Source organism: Myotis davidii, unplaced genomic scaffold (assembly GCF_000327345.1).
Source record: "Myotis davidii unplaced genomic scaffold, ASM32734v1 scaffold1847, whole genome shotgun sequence".
Taxonomy (NCBI): Eukaryota; Metazoa; Chordata; class Mammalia; order Chiroptera; family Vespertilionidae; genus Myotis; species Myotis davidii.
Window position 1 is genome coordinate 269,344 of NW_006298444.1, and position 15,121 is coordinate 284,464.

The window sequence follows — 15,121 nt, forward strand, 5'->3', positions numbered from 1 at the left end:
GTCTCATTTTGTCCCCAGTGTGTGTGTGTGTGTGTGTGTGTGTGTGTGTGTGTGTGTGTGTGTGTGTGTCTAATTTTAAATATTAAATTTGTCACCCATTCCAGGACTATTTTTTATTTTTAAAATTTTTATTGATTTTCAGAAAGGAAGTGAGACAGATAGAGAGACAGAAACATCGATGAGAGAGAAATGTCATTAATTGGCTGTCTCTTGACCACCGTCTATTGGGGATCAAGCCTACAACCCAAGCATGTGGCCTGACTGGGAATGGAACCAGTGTCCTGGGTAGACACTCAACCACTGAGTCACACTAGCCAGGCTGGTGTTTAGTTTTATAAGTTCTTTGTAAATTTTGGATATTAACCCCTTATCTGATGTATTGTTGCTGAATATGTTCTCCTATTCAATAGGTTGTCTTTTCATTTTGTTGATGGTTTCCTTTGTTGTGAAAAAAACTTTTTAGGTTGATATAGTCCCATATGTTTATTTTTTCCCTTGTCTGGGGGAAATATCAGAAAAATATTGCTATAAGAAATGTTTGAGATTTTACTGCCTATGTTTTCTTCTGGGATTTTTATGGTTTTGAGTATAACAGGTTAGTCCTTAAACTATTTTGAGTTTATTCTTGTTTATGGTGTAAGAAGGTGGTGCAATATCCAAAAATCAATAAATGTGATGCAGCACATAAACAAAATAAAGGATAATAATCACATGATTATACCAACAGAGGCAGAAAAAAACATATGATCATAACCAGCACCCATTTATGATAAAAACTCAGCAAATTTAGAATAAAGAGAATATACCTCAATGTAATAAAGGCCATATATGACATCCACAGCCAACATCATACTCAATGGGCAAAAACCACAGCATTTCCTTTAAGATCAAGAACAAGACAGGGATATCAGCTTTCAACACACATTCATTTGGTGTCTTAAGAGGCAGGGAAATCTATAATCTTCTGTCACAGCTCTAACAAAGAGAATGAATCTGCCTGTTGTGAAACCACCTTTTCTAAGAATTCTAATAATCAGGGCAATTACTGGAAGTTAGTTCATACTTTATTTAAAATATTTGGTCAAAAGTCTAATTACAATCCAACTCATGGATTTTGCAAGACATTTTCATCTAGTTTGGATCACATATATCATAGGTGAGTGATGAAGCAGATGGATCAATATACAGAGAACCAAGAAGCATTGGTTCTAGCTCAAGTACTGCCAGTGACTTAGTGTGTGGCCTTGAGCAAGTTGCTTTATTTCTCTGGATTTCAATATTATAATCTATAATAAGAGGAAAAATTTGAAATAGAAAATCTTTAATTTCCTTCCTAGGAATACAACGATTTGACTACACACTTAGGCATCTTAGAAGAGTTATATATCATGAAGTGATAAATAGTGGGACCATAGTATAGACATTAGCCAGAGGGAATCTTTTGGAAATATAGTCTATATCTTGAAGGGAACCCATTAACTTTTGCCAAAGATCATTATACTCTTTTCAGAATTTTACCATGAGATCCTCAACTTTTAGGCCATAGGCAAGTGTTTTTCAAGTAAATTCATTCTTTTTTAAAATGATAAAATCAGACAACAAACAAGGTGAATAATTCTGAAATCTAATTTCCACAATGACAATGTCACTCAAACAGTATTTCTCAATCTTTTAAAATCAAACTTTTCTTTGAAAAACATAAAAATATTTCATAAGAACTCCTAGAAAAACCTACTCCATCAGATTAAAGTTTTCCAAGTAGAGCCAAAAATATTTTTTAGACCTGTATTTCCATCAGTTTGTATTTTAGGGAGATTATTTTGATTTCCAGATATATTCTGTATAATAAGAAATATATTTTTTAAAGTAACACATGCTTCCAACCCTTAAACTTTAAGAATTATTGCTTTAGTACTGCTGGCCATTTCTCATAACTCTACTTTTTGGGGCATTTGCTAAACCCAGAAAAGTACAGAATTCAACCAAAGGCCCATGGATATTACTTTTTGTACAAGTAAAGCTGAAATGAACTAACATTTATTTAATGTCTACTGTGTACCAGGCATGAACATTGTTACTTTTTTATAAATGAGGAAACTGAAGCCCAGAGATATGAAGTGAGTTATTTCAGGCCAGAGAGCTGATAACTGCATCAAGATATGGCCCCAGATTTTCCCAAAGGACATAATTCTTTCTACACCCAAAATGCTCCCCAACTTCCAAAATGATACCTAATTAAGCCTTTCAAAAATTATTTTATAAATCTGATAAAGTTACATGCAGGAAAGTTTAATTCAAATTTTGAGGTATTAGTTTGTGAATAGTCTAATTATTTTAATTCATTTCAAGGATAAAAAAAATATTTCTTTGAACTTATAGAAGAATGTATAGGCTACATATGTTTGTGGGTTATTTAGAGTTGATTTTAATTAATTCAGGAAACAGTAGAGTTCCAAATTCCAGTTGCTCTTCTTTACTTATGGTTGTGAGTGATTAAATGAAGGACACCATGTTCATGGGGGTCAGACTGCCTTGAGTAATTCATGTGAGATTTTTTTTTGGTTCAAAGAAGAAAAATATTTTAAAGCAATTTAGGTTCCAAAATGGCCTGCAAAGGTTGTCCCCTAGGAAGTGAGCAGGGCCCCCATCAACAACCTTTCCCTATTTAATTTTCCTTTTTCCAAAAATGATAAGCCTACATATTGGCACTATCATCAAAGAAAATAAGATAAGCAAATTTGATAAACATCTTTACTTGGTGGTATCAGTGACATAATAAGGAATGAAAAAAGGGGGAAATGATAGGTAAAGCTTTGCAAAGTTGTACTAGAAAAAGAGCATTCACCTTGATGCCAGAGGTCCAGGTTCTACCCTCCTTACTCTGTCACTTGATAACCTTATGTCTTCAGGCAAATTAAGTCACTTTTTGGAGCCTCAGTTTCCTGATTTTACAATGGGGCGAGGCATTGGAGGACTGGTGAAAAAGGTGAAAAAGTGAATGGATTAAGAAGTAAAATTGGTAGTTACAAAATTGTCATAGATGTATAAATTCAAGCATAAGAAATGTAGTGAACAATTTTGTGATAACTAAGTATGGTGCCAGTTGGGTACTGGAAATACTGATGGGCTACTTTGTACTAGTAAAGTATATGATTGTCTAACTGGTATAATCTACACCTAAAACCTTGTTCTAATGTTAGGGAGAAGGGGAATGATAAAAAAAATTTAGTGCATGGCCCCCTACTTCACAAACTCACAGTCCACTATGGAGGGATTCATAAATAGTTAACAATATAAGAGTTATCATAAGGCAGACTATTTGTTATGTTAAGGATATTTACTTAATGACTATGTGCCACTCATCCTGCTAGGTTCTACAGACTTAAAGATGAGCAAGACATGGTCTCTGCCTTCAAAATTATCATAGATGAGTCAGAAATACAGAGGTATAAATGGGAAAATATAGTATAATGCAGTGAATATATTGTTAAGAGCAATTCCTGTGGTGGACATGGTAGGCCAGATTTGCAATTTTGATACATCATTTTGGTAGCAGAGTAGAGACAGATTTTAGGAAGGAAATACTTGAGTCAGATATATCAGTTAATTAGTGTTTTAATCTAAAGAGAGAAGAAAGAGAAAGAAGGTAAGAGAGAGGAGGGATATCAGTTTACAAGTGTTATAATAATCCAGAGAGATGGAGAATTGAGAGGGAGAGGAAGAAAGAGAAAACATGGTTGATTGAATGAAAGAGAAGAGGAAGTCTGGAATTATTCAATGGTTTCTAGGTCTTGTAACTGGATAGATGGTGGTAGATATGTAAAAGATCAGGTAGTATAATGCTTTTTATTTTGGACATATTCATTTAGAGATCCCAGGTAGATCTTCAAATAGGAAATCTCAGCTGGAATTTTGGAATATAGGTTTAATATCATGGGCATAGAGACATGAAAAACATCAAGATATAGCTCACAATTGAAGCCATGAAAGTGAATGATGTTACTCAGTATAAGAGTGCTGAATAAAAAGAGATGATGAAGACCTAGGGATGACAAACATTTAAAGGATGTACAGATATAAAAGAAAGCATGAGGTAAGAAAAGGTAAACAATCAGTGTAAAGAACTCGTGTGAGTTTATTTAAGAAGAGAAAGAAAGTGTCAAAAAGCTAGAATAAGATGCACAGACCAGATGAAACTTATTTTGGGTGTTAGAGACACATTATGACAAAGATACGACTGGGAGTAGAGTAGAGCATGATGATCTATGAGTAAAAAGAAATAATTAATTATAAATAAAACATATTGAAAGCATGAGAATTTATCTTCAGCAACAGGAAGAGCAGCTGTATTGGGAAGTAAGAAGAATGTAGCTGTAGACTATGTGCTGGGAGGGGACAATAAAAATTGAGTTCCTTCTCACTCAACAACCTCAATCTTATCTAATTTAAGAAGTACCCTCTGCAAAGAAAGATGGGAGATGGGAAAACAGGAGAGAAGATGAAGCTTTAGTACAGTCATGAAGGTGCTGAATGGCTACTATGGGAACAGGAGAAGATACTAATCAGAGGTGTGTAAAAAAAGTCTGGAACCAAAAAAAAACAAAACTTAGACTGGAGATCATAAATTTCTAGTTTGGGCATTCCAAATAGAGCCTGATATTTTTAATAGGTTATTTAGCAATTTAGATAGTAAAAAAGTGGATTATGAACTTGATCTTGGCCTTCCAAGCTGGTGCAGCAGAAGAATGGTGAACAAGGAAGTTATGGGTTCTTGTGTGAGAATATTTAAATTGACCACTTAATCTAGGCTGGGCAGAGGAGGAAGTAAAATGTGGGAAGGTGCTAGGTCATAGCTGCAAAAATGAAGAGATTTAGAAATTTAACTTTTCTGGGAGTGTATGGTACAAATTAGTATGCTGAAATTTGCTGTGCAGCTTAGTGATTATAATGTTAGAGAAAGAAAACCATTTGAAAAATAAGAAATTAATGAAGTTTGGCAGTGAGAACAAATTTATAAAGCTTGGAAGAAGGAAGGGGCTAATTAGGTCAGATTGTAAGGGCAGTTGAATGTTATAAGCTGTTGATCAGATAAAACTGAGGTTGTTGAGTGAGAAGGAACTCAATTTTTATTGTCCCCTGAGTCACTTCAAAATCCATACAAGCAGAAATAGATTTTCAGGCTCCAAAATAATCCAGCTGCAGTTGGTGCCCCTTTTTTTATCTCCTCCAGTCTGTACTTAGTAACAAACAGATGACAGGAGCTAGCATAGGTCAGTGCCACAAACTTGTTTAAGGAGTTTTGTAGGAGATCAAATCATTGCATCTTGGCAAACGGTTTTCCCTGTTGGTCAGCCTTACATATGCGACCTCTTTAACACTAGAAGTTAATGCCATAATATACATTGTACACCTCATAGAGGCTTTACTTGAATTTTATCTTCATTCAGTAAGCTCTCTGCTAATGTTCTATTTTTCTTGCTTCTCATATTTTATGTGATAGTAATTTGAATGAACTCTTTTAACCTCTTGGAAGACCTCCCTTGAGATGAAGTAGTTGTCACTTGAAGTATGTCTGGGGCCATTATCACAATCATCAGTAGGTTCTATAAGAAAAGCCTCAGAAATTTTCTCTCCATCTCCTCAAGGTTGCTGATGATCTCAAGGACAGGTTCTCCCTCTCAGCTCTGCCATTCAGTATCTTGATAGCTCTTATTGATTTTTGATGCAGTTTCCTCTTCCATTTCTTCATTGGAGTTATCCTCTTCAAATTCATCTTTTTTCTTTTTTCTTACATGAGTTGATTGGTTGGACTATTACAGAATATCATTATATTTAGTACAGTCTTGTCCCAGTTAGAATGCTCCTTATGAAATTCTCTCTCCTTTTCTTGGTTATCAATGTGGGTACCTACTTCACCTTGATCTTCCCTCCCATCCTCTTTTCCACTGGAAATGTTTGGATCATGCTCTTGTTTTCCTTGATCACTCAGATCTTTTCCAAGTTTGCTGCTCCTGCTAAACTGAAGATGTGTGTTATTTACAGGCTGTTCTTGGTTTTCCTCTGTCTTTGTGATACTTTCTTGTTGATCAGAATCTACAACGAAACTAAAATCAAGAGCAAGAGAATCAATGTTCTCTAGGAGTTTTTTTTTTTTTTTTTGAAGCTCACTCATATCTTGGTCCAATGTACCTTCAACTGGTCTATAATCAAAATTCTCACTTAAGCCACTTTCACTTTCCTCTTGATCCTGTAATCCCAGCTCTTGGTTGTAACTCTGGTCCTGATCTGCTGACTGGTCATGGTTTTCCTCTTTCGACTGTCGTACCAAAGTTTTTCAGCTTTATGTTTAAGATAGTCTCATATGGATACTATAGTTTACTTTTAATTTTCTGCATCTTAAAACCTTAAAATGAGCACCATAATGTTGTCAGGCATTACTAACATTTCAGCCTGCTGGATGGAACTCAAGTAATCAACATTTGATTGGGAATGATCAGATAGGAAACTTGCATTTTTCCTGTGCTTCATTAGAGAGAGGGTGGAGTGGAACAGTGTCCTGTGAGGAGAGACTGAGATTTGTGGCTCAGGGGAGAGAGTTGAAATGACAGCCACCAGGGTCCCTTTGCTTAGTCTCTCTCCCACACTGCAGACTCCATTTTTCTTGGGTGGAGCACTCAGTCAAGACTTTATTAGTTGTAAAGGATGAGTGATGACAATAACCCATTAGAACATAAATTTTTAGGAAAGCAGAAATGTATTTGTTGACATATCAGGGTTTGTACTTTTGCATAATGCTTCCAAATAGGGACTTTAAACTATCCTGTATGTAATTCAATTCAATTATACTACTTTTTTTTGAGTGATTACTAAGTAGCAGCCTATGTCTTGGCTATATGGTGATGAACTGAACAGATCTTGTTATGGCATTAATGGAACTAACAGCACAGTTGGTGAAATAGCCAATTAACATTTAAAAAATCTAAATTACAATTGATGCTATGAAGAGAAAGAAGAGAGAATAATAATATATATATAATTATGTGTAGAACTACCAAGATGGGATGGACAGTAAAAGTCTCTCTGACTAGAAAACTGAAATTAAAAGGAGTTGAACATCTGAAGAACTATAGGAAGATAATTCCTGATAGGAGTATCATGTGCAGAGGACTTAGTCAGGAACAAAATCTTGGCTTGTTCTAAAAAGTTAAAGTTAAAGCACAGAGGATGAGGAAGAGAATGGCATGAGGTGATGTCAAAGGGAGCAAGAACCATATTAGGTATGGCATTAAGGGCACAGTGAGAAGTTTCCCTTAATGAAACAGAGAATCAGTGAAGGATTTTAGGCAGGAGAATTATAAAACATTTCAAAGAAAAATCACTTGGGCCACAAAGTGGAAAGGATAAGAAGAGGTCAAACAACGACATAGTCCTGCCAACAAGAAGTGCAAAATTTAATTAAAGAAACACATCTTAACAGAATCTCAATTAGTGTGGTAATTACCACGATAAAGGTAAGAGAGTATGGAAACAAGCAAGAGTTCCAATTCTAATACACCATCCCTTAAAATATTCATTTTTTCACTTTAGTGCAACTTATTTAACCTCCCTTAGTCTCAGTTTCCTCATTTGTAATATGGAAATAATCATAGGGCTTCTATGAGGATTAATTATATAATATGTGAAAAGTGCTTAGGCTATAAATAAATGGCAGCCCTCAATAAATAGTAGTCATAATTAGTGTTAGTGTTAGATACAGTATGGGGAATGAGCTACACAGGTCAAAACTGGGATACAGGGAGTTCACTAAGGTGTCTGTCACAATAGTCAAGAGGAATGATGGCTGTGGCCTGGATTAGGATGGCTATAAAGTACACATGGAATAGATATTAATTTAAGAGCTTTTTAGGAGGGAAAATCACTTGGTTTCTGATTGGGTGTGGGCAAAATGTAGTGATAGGAGTTGTTTAAATTCTCAGTTTCTAGCTTGATTGTCTGGGAGGAGAGTCATGCACGTATGGAGAAAGAGAACTCAGACTTAGGAGTGAGTCACCAATTTCACACTTCATCCTAAAACAGGAAACAACAAAATACATCTAGATTGAAGAGGAGAGAGATTGGCAACACAATGGCCAAAAGTCAAACCAGAAATAGTCAACAATAGAACCAGCATCAAAGATAGAAATATAGAGGCAGAGGCAGAGACATAGAGAAGGCACATACTCCAACTTTAGCCCTTCCATTCAGCATGTTCTTGTTAATGGTTTAGTCTGTTCTTCTCTCTTACATTTCAGAAATTTCACATATTATCCACAGCAAGTTAAATGTTTCTTCTCTAAGAGTTTATATGTCTGCCTTGCCACAAACAAATTTCGCCAGCATATCCGTACCATGGGTATTTTACATTTAATTGTCACCAAAAATATTTTCGGGGAAAAAAAAACTTCCCACTTCCCTTTCAGTCTGAAGAAGAAAAGAGATTTTGGAAATCAGGCCATGCAAATCTCTAAACTCACAATAAACTATTACTTGCAGAGGTATAAGAACCCACAGAAAAAAAATAAGGTGTAAACTTGATCTCTAGCTTGCTGTTCAGGCCTGATAGAGCTCCATTATTTAACATAAAAGTATCAATAGAATATGCCCCTTTAGTAAGTGAAACTTAGTACGCCAGTGAAGCAGAATCAAATACCCATATCTGTAAAAGCAGAAGTGGAGGTGTGATTTGGGTGTGTGCAAACTGTCCTTATTTTTTTTAATTGAAATGCATTTGATACATTTTCCTTTGTTCTCTCACAGCCTCTTCATAGATGATAGATGAGAGTAGAAACAGTGCCAATACTAAAGTCAAAGTGGGTGGTGAGGAGACATTGGCTTAATGTGTGGGGACAAGGGTTTAGTTATTTCCTGATAGCCTAACTAGAGTAATCTTAGTGTTATAAGGTAATAAGATTCTCTATGTTATTAAAAAGGTTCTGCCATAATGTACCCTTCAAGTGTCACAATGAACCCCATTCTATTATCTAGTACCTCCTGAGAAGTAAGAGGCAAGCGATGTAGTGGAAATAGGATACTGTAGACTTTGGGTCAAGTCAGGTGTGACAGTAAATTTCATTTTTACCATTTTCCAGTTTTGTTACCCCAGGAATTTACTGAACCTCTCTGAACTTCAGTTTCCTCATCTGCATGATGACAATAATAATAGTACCCACCTCTGAGGACAGTTGTGAGAATTTAATTAGATAATGCATATAAAAAAATCCATTGCAGGTTCGGCGGTACATCACTGATAGTCAAACTATGATAATTACTAGTATTTCCCGTCTTTTACCCATGAGAATTCCTCAATCCTCTTTTGTAAGTCATGCATTAAGAAGACTGCATGTTTTTGTAGAACATATCAAAGATAGTTCAAATTGAAAGAATGGGATACTAGTATAAGGGGCAGAAAAAATGAAAAGCACTCTTTAGAGTAACGGTAGCTCATAATGTGGGCTCTCTTTTATCTGTCAATTAATCACTTGGGATCCTGTTCTTTTAGCCTATTTCCTGGAGAAGGACTTAAAAAATATAGAAAGTCAATCTGCTACTTACAAGGAGAATCTAAAAGCAGGCATCTCCTGTTTTTGTTTTCTTTTTATGAAATTTTAAATTTATTTTTCAATTATAATTAATATTTCATACTGTTTTATATAAGTTTCAGGTGTATAGCATAGTGGTTAGACATTTAAAAATTTATGAAGTGATCCCCCCAATAAGTCTAGTACACTCTTAGCATCGTACATAGTTATAACAATACTAGAGACCTGGTGCACAGATTCATGCGCATTCAGGGCTGGCAGGGTCCCTCCGGCAGGTGGGGTCCCTCAGCCTGGCCTGTGGGGATCAGGCAGAAACCAGCAGTCCAACGTCCTCTGAGGGTTCCCAGAGTGCGAGAGGGCACTCTGAAAAGTTGCTGTCACTCGGCAGCTCCTGCATTGAGCATCTGTCCCTTGGTGGTCAGTGTGCATCATACTTACTGGCTGGTCGGCCAGTGGTTTGGTGGCTTGGCCTTTTATATATAGAGGCTATTGATTATAGTCCCTATGCTGTATTTTACACCCCATGATTATTTATAACTTACCCTAAAGATTTCACCAAAACACTATAAAACTGATAAATGAACTCAGTAAAGTAGCAGGATAGTTGCATTTTGTACTCTAGTAATAAACTATAAAAAAGAGAGATTAGGACAGCAATCCCACTTATAATTGCATAAAAAATAAAATAAATAAAATATCTGCCCAGCCAGTGTGCTCAGTGGTTGAGCATTGACCCATGAACCAGGAGGTCATGGTTTTCGATTCCTAGTCAAGGCACATGCCTGGGTTGTGGGCTCAATCCCCTGTAGGGGGGCATGCAGGAGGCAGCCAATCAATTAATTTCTCTCATCATTGACATTTATATATCTCTTTCAAACAAACAATCCCATTTACCATTGAGATTAAAAAATAAAATACCTAAGAATAAACTTAACCAAGGAAGTAAAAGTCATATACTCAGAAAATTATAAGACAATGAATAAAAAAATACAAATAAATGGAAGCATATATTGTGTTGATGGATAGGAAAAATTAACACTGTTAAACTGGTCATACTATCCAAAGCAATCTATAATTTTAAAGCAATCTCTATCAAAATAAAAATGGAATTTTTCACAGAAATACAACAAATAATTCTAAAATGTATATGCAACCACAAAAGATGCTGAATAGCCACAACAATCTTGAGAAAGAAGAACAAAGTTGGAGTTATCATGCTACCTGATATCAAACTATGCTACAAGGCTATAGTAATCAAAATGGCATGGTACTGGCATAAAAACAGGCATATAGATAAATGAAACAGAATAACAGCCCAGAAATAAACTCACATATATATGGTCAATTAATATATGAAAAAGGAGGCAAGAATGTATAATGGGGTTAAGGCAGGAATAACTATGTATTGTATCAGATTTATTGCAATGATCACTTAGTGAGTTATATAATGTCGCATCTCTGGACAGTATATCTGAAACTAATATGATATTGTTTATCAACTGTAATTGAAAAATAAAAAAATGATTTAAGTAAACATTAAAAATGAAAAAGAAAAATGGTGTTGGGAAAACTGAACAGATACATGAAAAAAATAAAACTAAACCACCTGCTTATACCATATACAAGAATAAACTCAAATGAAATAAAACCTTACATGTAAGACCCCAAATAATAAAACTCTTAGATAAAAAACATAGGCAGTAAACTCTCTCACATTGCTCTTAGTAATATTATTTCTGATATATCCCTTCGACAAGGGAAACAAAAGAGAAACAATAAACAAATGTGACTACAGCAAACTAAAAAATTTTGCACAGTAAAAGAGACCATTAACAAAAATTAAATTTCAACCTATTGAATGCAAGAATACATTAACCAATTATACTTCCAATAAAGGGTTAATATAACAATTGATAAAAATACTCGTACAACTCAACACCTAAAAAACAATCCAATTAGAAAATGTCCAGAGGACCTGAATAGACATCTTTCTAAAGAGGACATAGAGGTGACCAATAGACATATGAAAAGTTGCTCAATATCACTAATCATCAAAGAAAAGCAAATTAAAACCACAATGAGACACCACCTCACACCTATAAGAATGCCTATCATCAATAAAACAACAAACAAGTGTTGTGAAAGATGTGGAGAAAAGGGAGTCTTCATGGACTGTTGGTGGGAATGTAAATTGGTGCAGCCACGATGGAAAGCAGTATGGAGAATCCTTTAAAAATTAAAAATGGAACTGTCTTACGACCCAACGATTCCACTTCTGGGTATATCCAAAGAAACCCAAAACACTAATTCAAAATAACAGCCTGATAGTTGCTAGAGGGGAAGGGGTTTCGGTGACTGGGTTAAATAGGTGAAGGGATTAAGAAGTACAAATGGTTAGTTACAAAATAGTCATAGGAAAAACAAAACAAAAAACAAAATAGTCATGGGATTGTAAAGTACAGCATAGAGAATATAAGTCAATAATATTACAGTAACTATGTGTGGGGGCAGAATTATCAGGGTCAAACCAGAAAGGTTTTGTACAGCAAAGGAAACCATGAATAAAATGAATAGACAACCTACGAACTGGGAGAAGATATTTGCCAATGATAAATCTGATAAGGGGTTAATATCCAAAATTTGTAAAAACTCATACAACTCAAAACCAAAACAATCCATTTAAAAAGTGGGCAGAGGCCCTGGCTGGTTGCTCAGTGGATAGAGCGTCAGCCTGCAGACTGAAGGGTCCCTGGTTTGATTCCAATCAAGGGCACATACATTGGTTGCAGGGTCCTCCCTGGCCCGGGCCCTGATCAAGGCTTGCGCAGGAGGCAGCCAATCAATGTGTTTCTCTCACATTGATGTTTCTCTCTATCTTTCCCTCTCTCTTCTATTCTTTCTAAAAATCAATGGAAAAATATCCTCAGGCAAGGGTTTTAAAAAAAAAGTGGGCAGAGGACCTGAATACCTGAATAGACATTTGTCCACTCCCTTTTTATAAACTTAAAGTGATCAAAACAAAATAAAAGTAATAACAACAAAAACCCTTACTTCACCCAAGGAATAACCTCACTGGATTATTTCTTCCACTTCTAGCTCTAACTGTAATAAACATTCTTGCAAATTGGAAAGAAGCTATGTTTGTAAAATTTGTCTTTGAAAGGGAAAGAAATGATGAAGAGAAGAATGTGTATAAATGTTAAGCACATTTTCCTCCTATTTGAATTCCCAGATCTCTGTTCAGTGGCTTTGTGGCTTTAATGACCTGAGCCTTGCTTCTTCTACCACTATTATGTGCAGAATGAATTAAATGATTTTCAAAGTTCCTCTCCAGTCTGAAATTTTACAAGAGAGATAAAGTAAAATAATAAGTTTGTTGCTTTTTAGCCATTCTTATTTGTAGACAGTCTGCATAAACCCAATAAATCCACAGCCAGACCTTGAGAAGTCCTAAATATTCTATATTTCCCAGGCACTACACATGATAGAAACCATACTAAATCATAAAATAAGATTAAAGAAGTCCAAAGGTCTTTTACTCCTTATGATGACTACTTCAATGAAAAGAAGCAACAACATTAACTTTTAAATTGTTTCCAAGAAATGATTTTGGTGGCTTGTATTGCTGGTGCCCTAATCAATATTTACTCTGACTGTTGGATAATCTGTCATGTCTATGATGTTACACCAGTACAGAATTACACAAAGAATTACTCTCTTCTCTTCCAGACCACATAAGGGGAAAGATCCCAGTTCAGCTTCTAAATTCATATACTATTACTTGGTTTTTGATGTAAATTTCAAATTGGACCTAATTCTAGAGAAAGACATAAAGTGCATGAGAAACACAAGCTATTGTGATAGAACAATGAGGAGATAACATCCCTAACCACTGAAAATCAGCCAGGATACTGGAAATGCAGGCCAAGAGAAGCAGGGCCATTTTCCAAGTATTGTGGTGTCAAGATAGAAAGTCAGAGTCCGAAGGGCAAGGTAGCAGACAAAGGAGAGGCAAAGGGACATAAAAGGTGAGGCTAGATTTCTATCATTACAAATGAGAATGACTGAGCAGTATTCACTTTAACCAAGGCTTTTGCAAGATAAATTTGGACACAAAAGAAACTCAAATGTCACACCCATTTTGCTGTGGTGAGAACAGTAGACTGACTATTTCAGAATATCCTTGCCTGCAAAAGACATCTTTCAATATCTGGGAAAGAAGTTTGGGGGTAATTCCATGTTTCTCTAACTAATTCATTGGGTGACTTTAGATCAATAGTATATTTTCCTTGAGCATTTATTTATTCATCTGCAAACTGGTCCCTTCTAATTATAATATTTTATGTTTTTTCAAATGTGAAAATAAATCTTGGTGTTGGCTAAAGAACTGGTTAACCACTAAACTTTTTTTTCTTTGGTTTGGGCAGGGATCATAACTCTACGACTTACTTTAATGAATATACTGAAATATTCAAGATGCATGACAACAATGTTAGCGATGCTGTGACCAAGTGCAATGTCACTAATTTGACATTTCAGTACACTCTCTATGCAACCACCTACATCCTCATATTCATCCCTGGTCTTCTGGCTAACAGTGTAGCCTTGTGGGTTCTGTGCCGCTTCATCAGCAAGAAAAATAAAGCCATCATTTTCATGATCAACCTCTCTGTGGCTGCCGATTGGAAGCGTAGGTATGATGTGGGCATCAGTGCTGCCATCTGGGTCATCGTGGGCACTGCCTGTTTGCCATTTCCCATCTACAGAGGCACAGACTTAGCCAACAATACTGAATCCTGCTTTGCTGATCTTGGATACAAGGAAATGAATCCAATGGCTTTGGTTGGGATGATTACAGTTGCTGAGCTGGCAGGATTTGTGATCCCAGTCATCATCATCGCATGGTGTACCTGGAAAACCACCATATCCTTGAGGCAGCCACCAGTGGCTTTCCAGGGAATCAGTGAGAGGCAGAAAGCATTGCGTATGGTTTTCATGTGTGCTGCAGTCTTTTTCATATGCTTCACTCCCTATCATATTAACTTTATTTTTTACACCATGGTAAAGGAAAATATCATTAGCAGTTGTTCCATTGTCAAAAGCACACACTATTTTCACCCTTTTTGTCTCTGCCTTGCAAGTCTTTGCTGCCTTTTGGATCCAATTCTCTATTATTTCATGGCCTCAGAGTTTCGTGACCAACTCTCCCGCCATAGCAGTTCTGTGACCCGTTCTCGCCTCATGAGCAGGGAGAGTGGTTCATCAATGATTGGCTAAAAATAAAATAACTTTTCAATTATGGCTTTGTTTCTGTTTCCTGTTTTGTTATGTGCAATGACCACCAGGGGGCAGACGTTCAATGCAGGAGCTGCCGAGTTGCAGTGAATTGGCAGTGGCAGTTCTCTGGTGACACACCCCGGAACCAGAGAGGATGGAGCCCAATTCTTTGTGGGGCTGTGCGATTCCACCTTTGGCCTTGGGTTATGTTGCTTCTGTGGCACTGTCTGCCCTGAATCTGGTTTACTGTACATGTGCCTTTGCGT

General features: G+C 36.1%; 1 protein-coding gene across 1 annotated transcript in view; it reads left to right on the forward strand.

Moving 5' to 3' along the window:
• Nucleotides 1-14,855, forward strand: part of LOC102762689 (putative P2Y purinoceptor 10) — a 25,834-nt gene extending 10,979 nt beyond the window's left edge. Inside the window, exon 2 of the mRNA XM_006774120.2 lies at nucleotides 14,006-14,855. Coding sequence (XP_006774183.1) covers nucleotides 14,055-14,855 — 801 coding nt within the window. The 5' untranslated portion in view covers nucleotides 14,006-14,054. The remainder of the gene's footprint in view (nucleotides 1-14,005) is intronic.
• The last annotated feature ends 266 nt before the right edge of the window (nucleotides 14,856-15,121 follow it).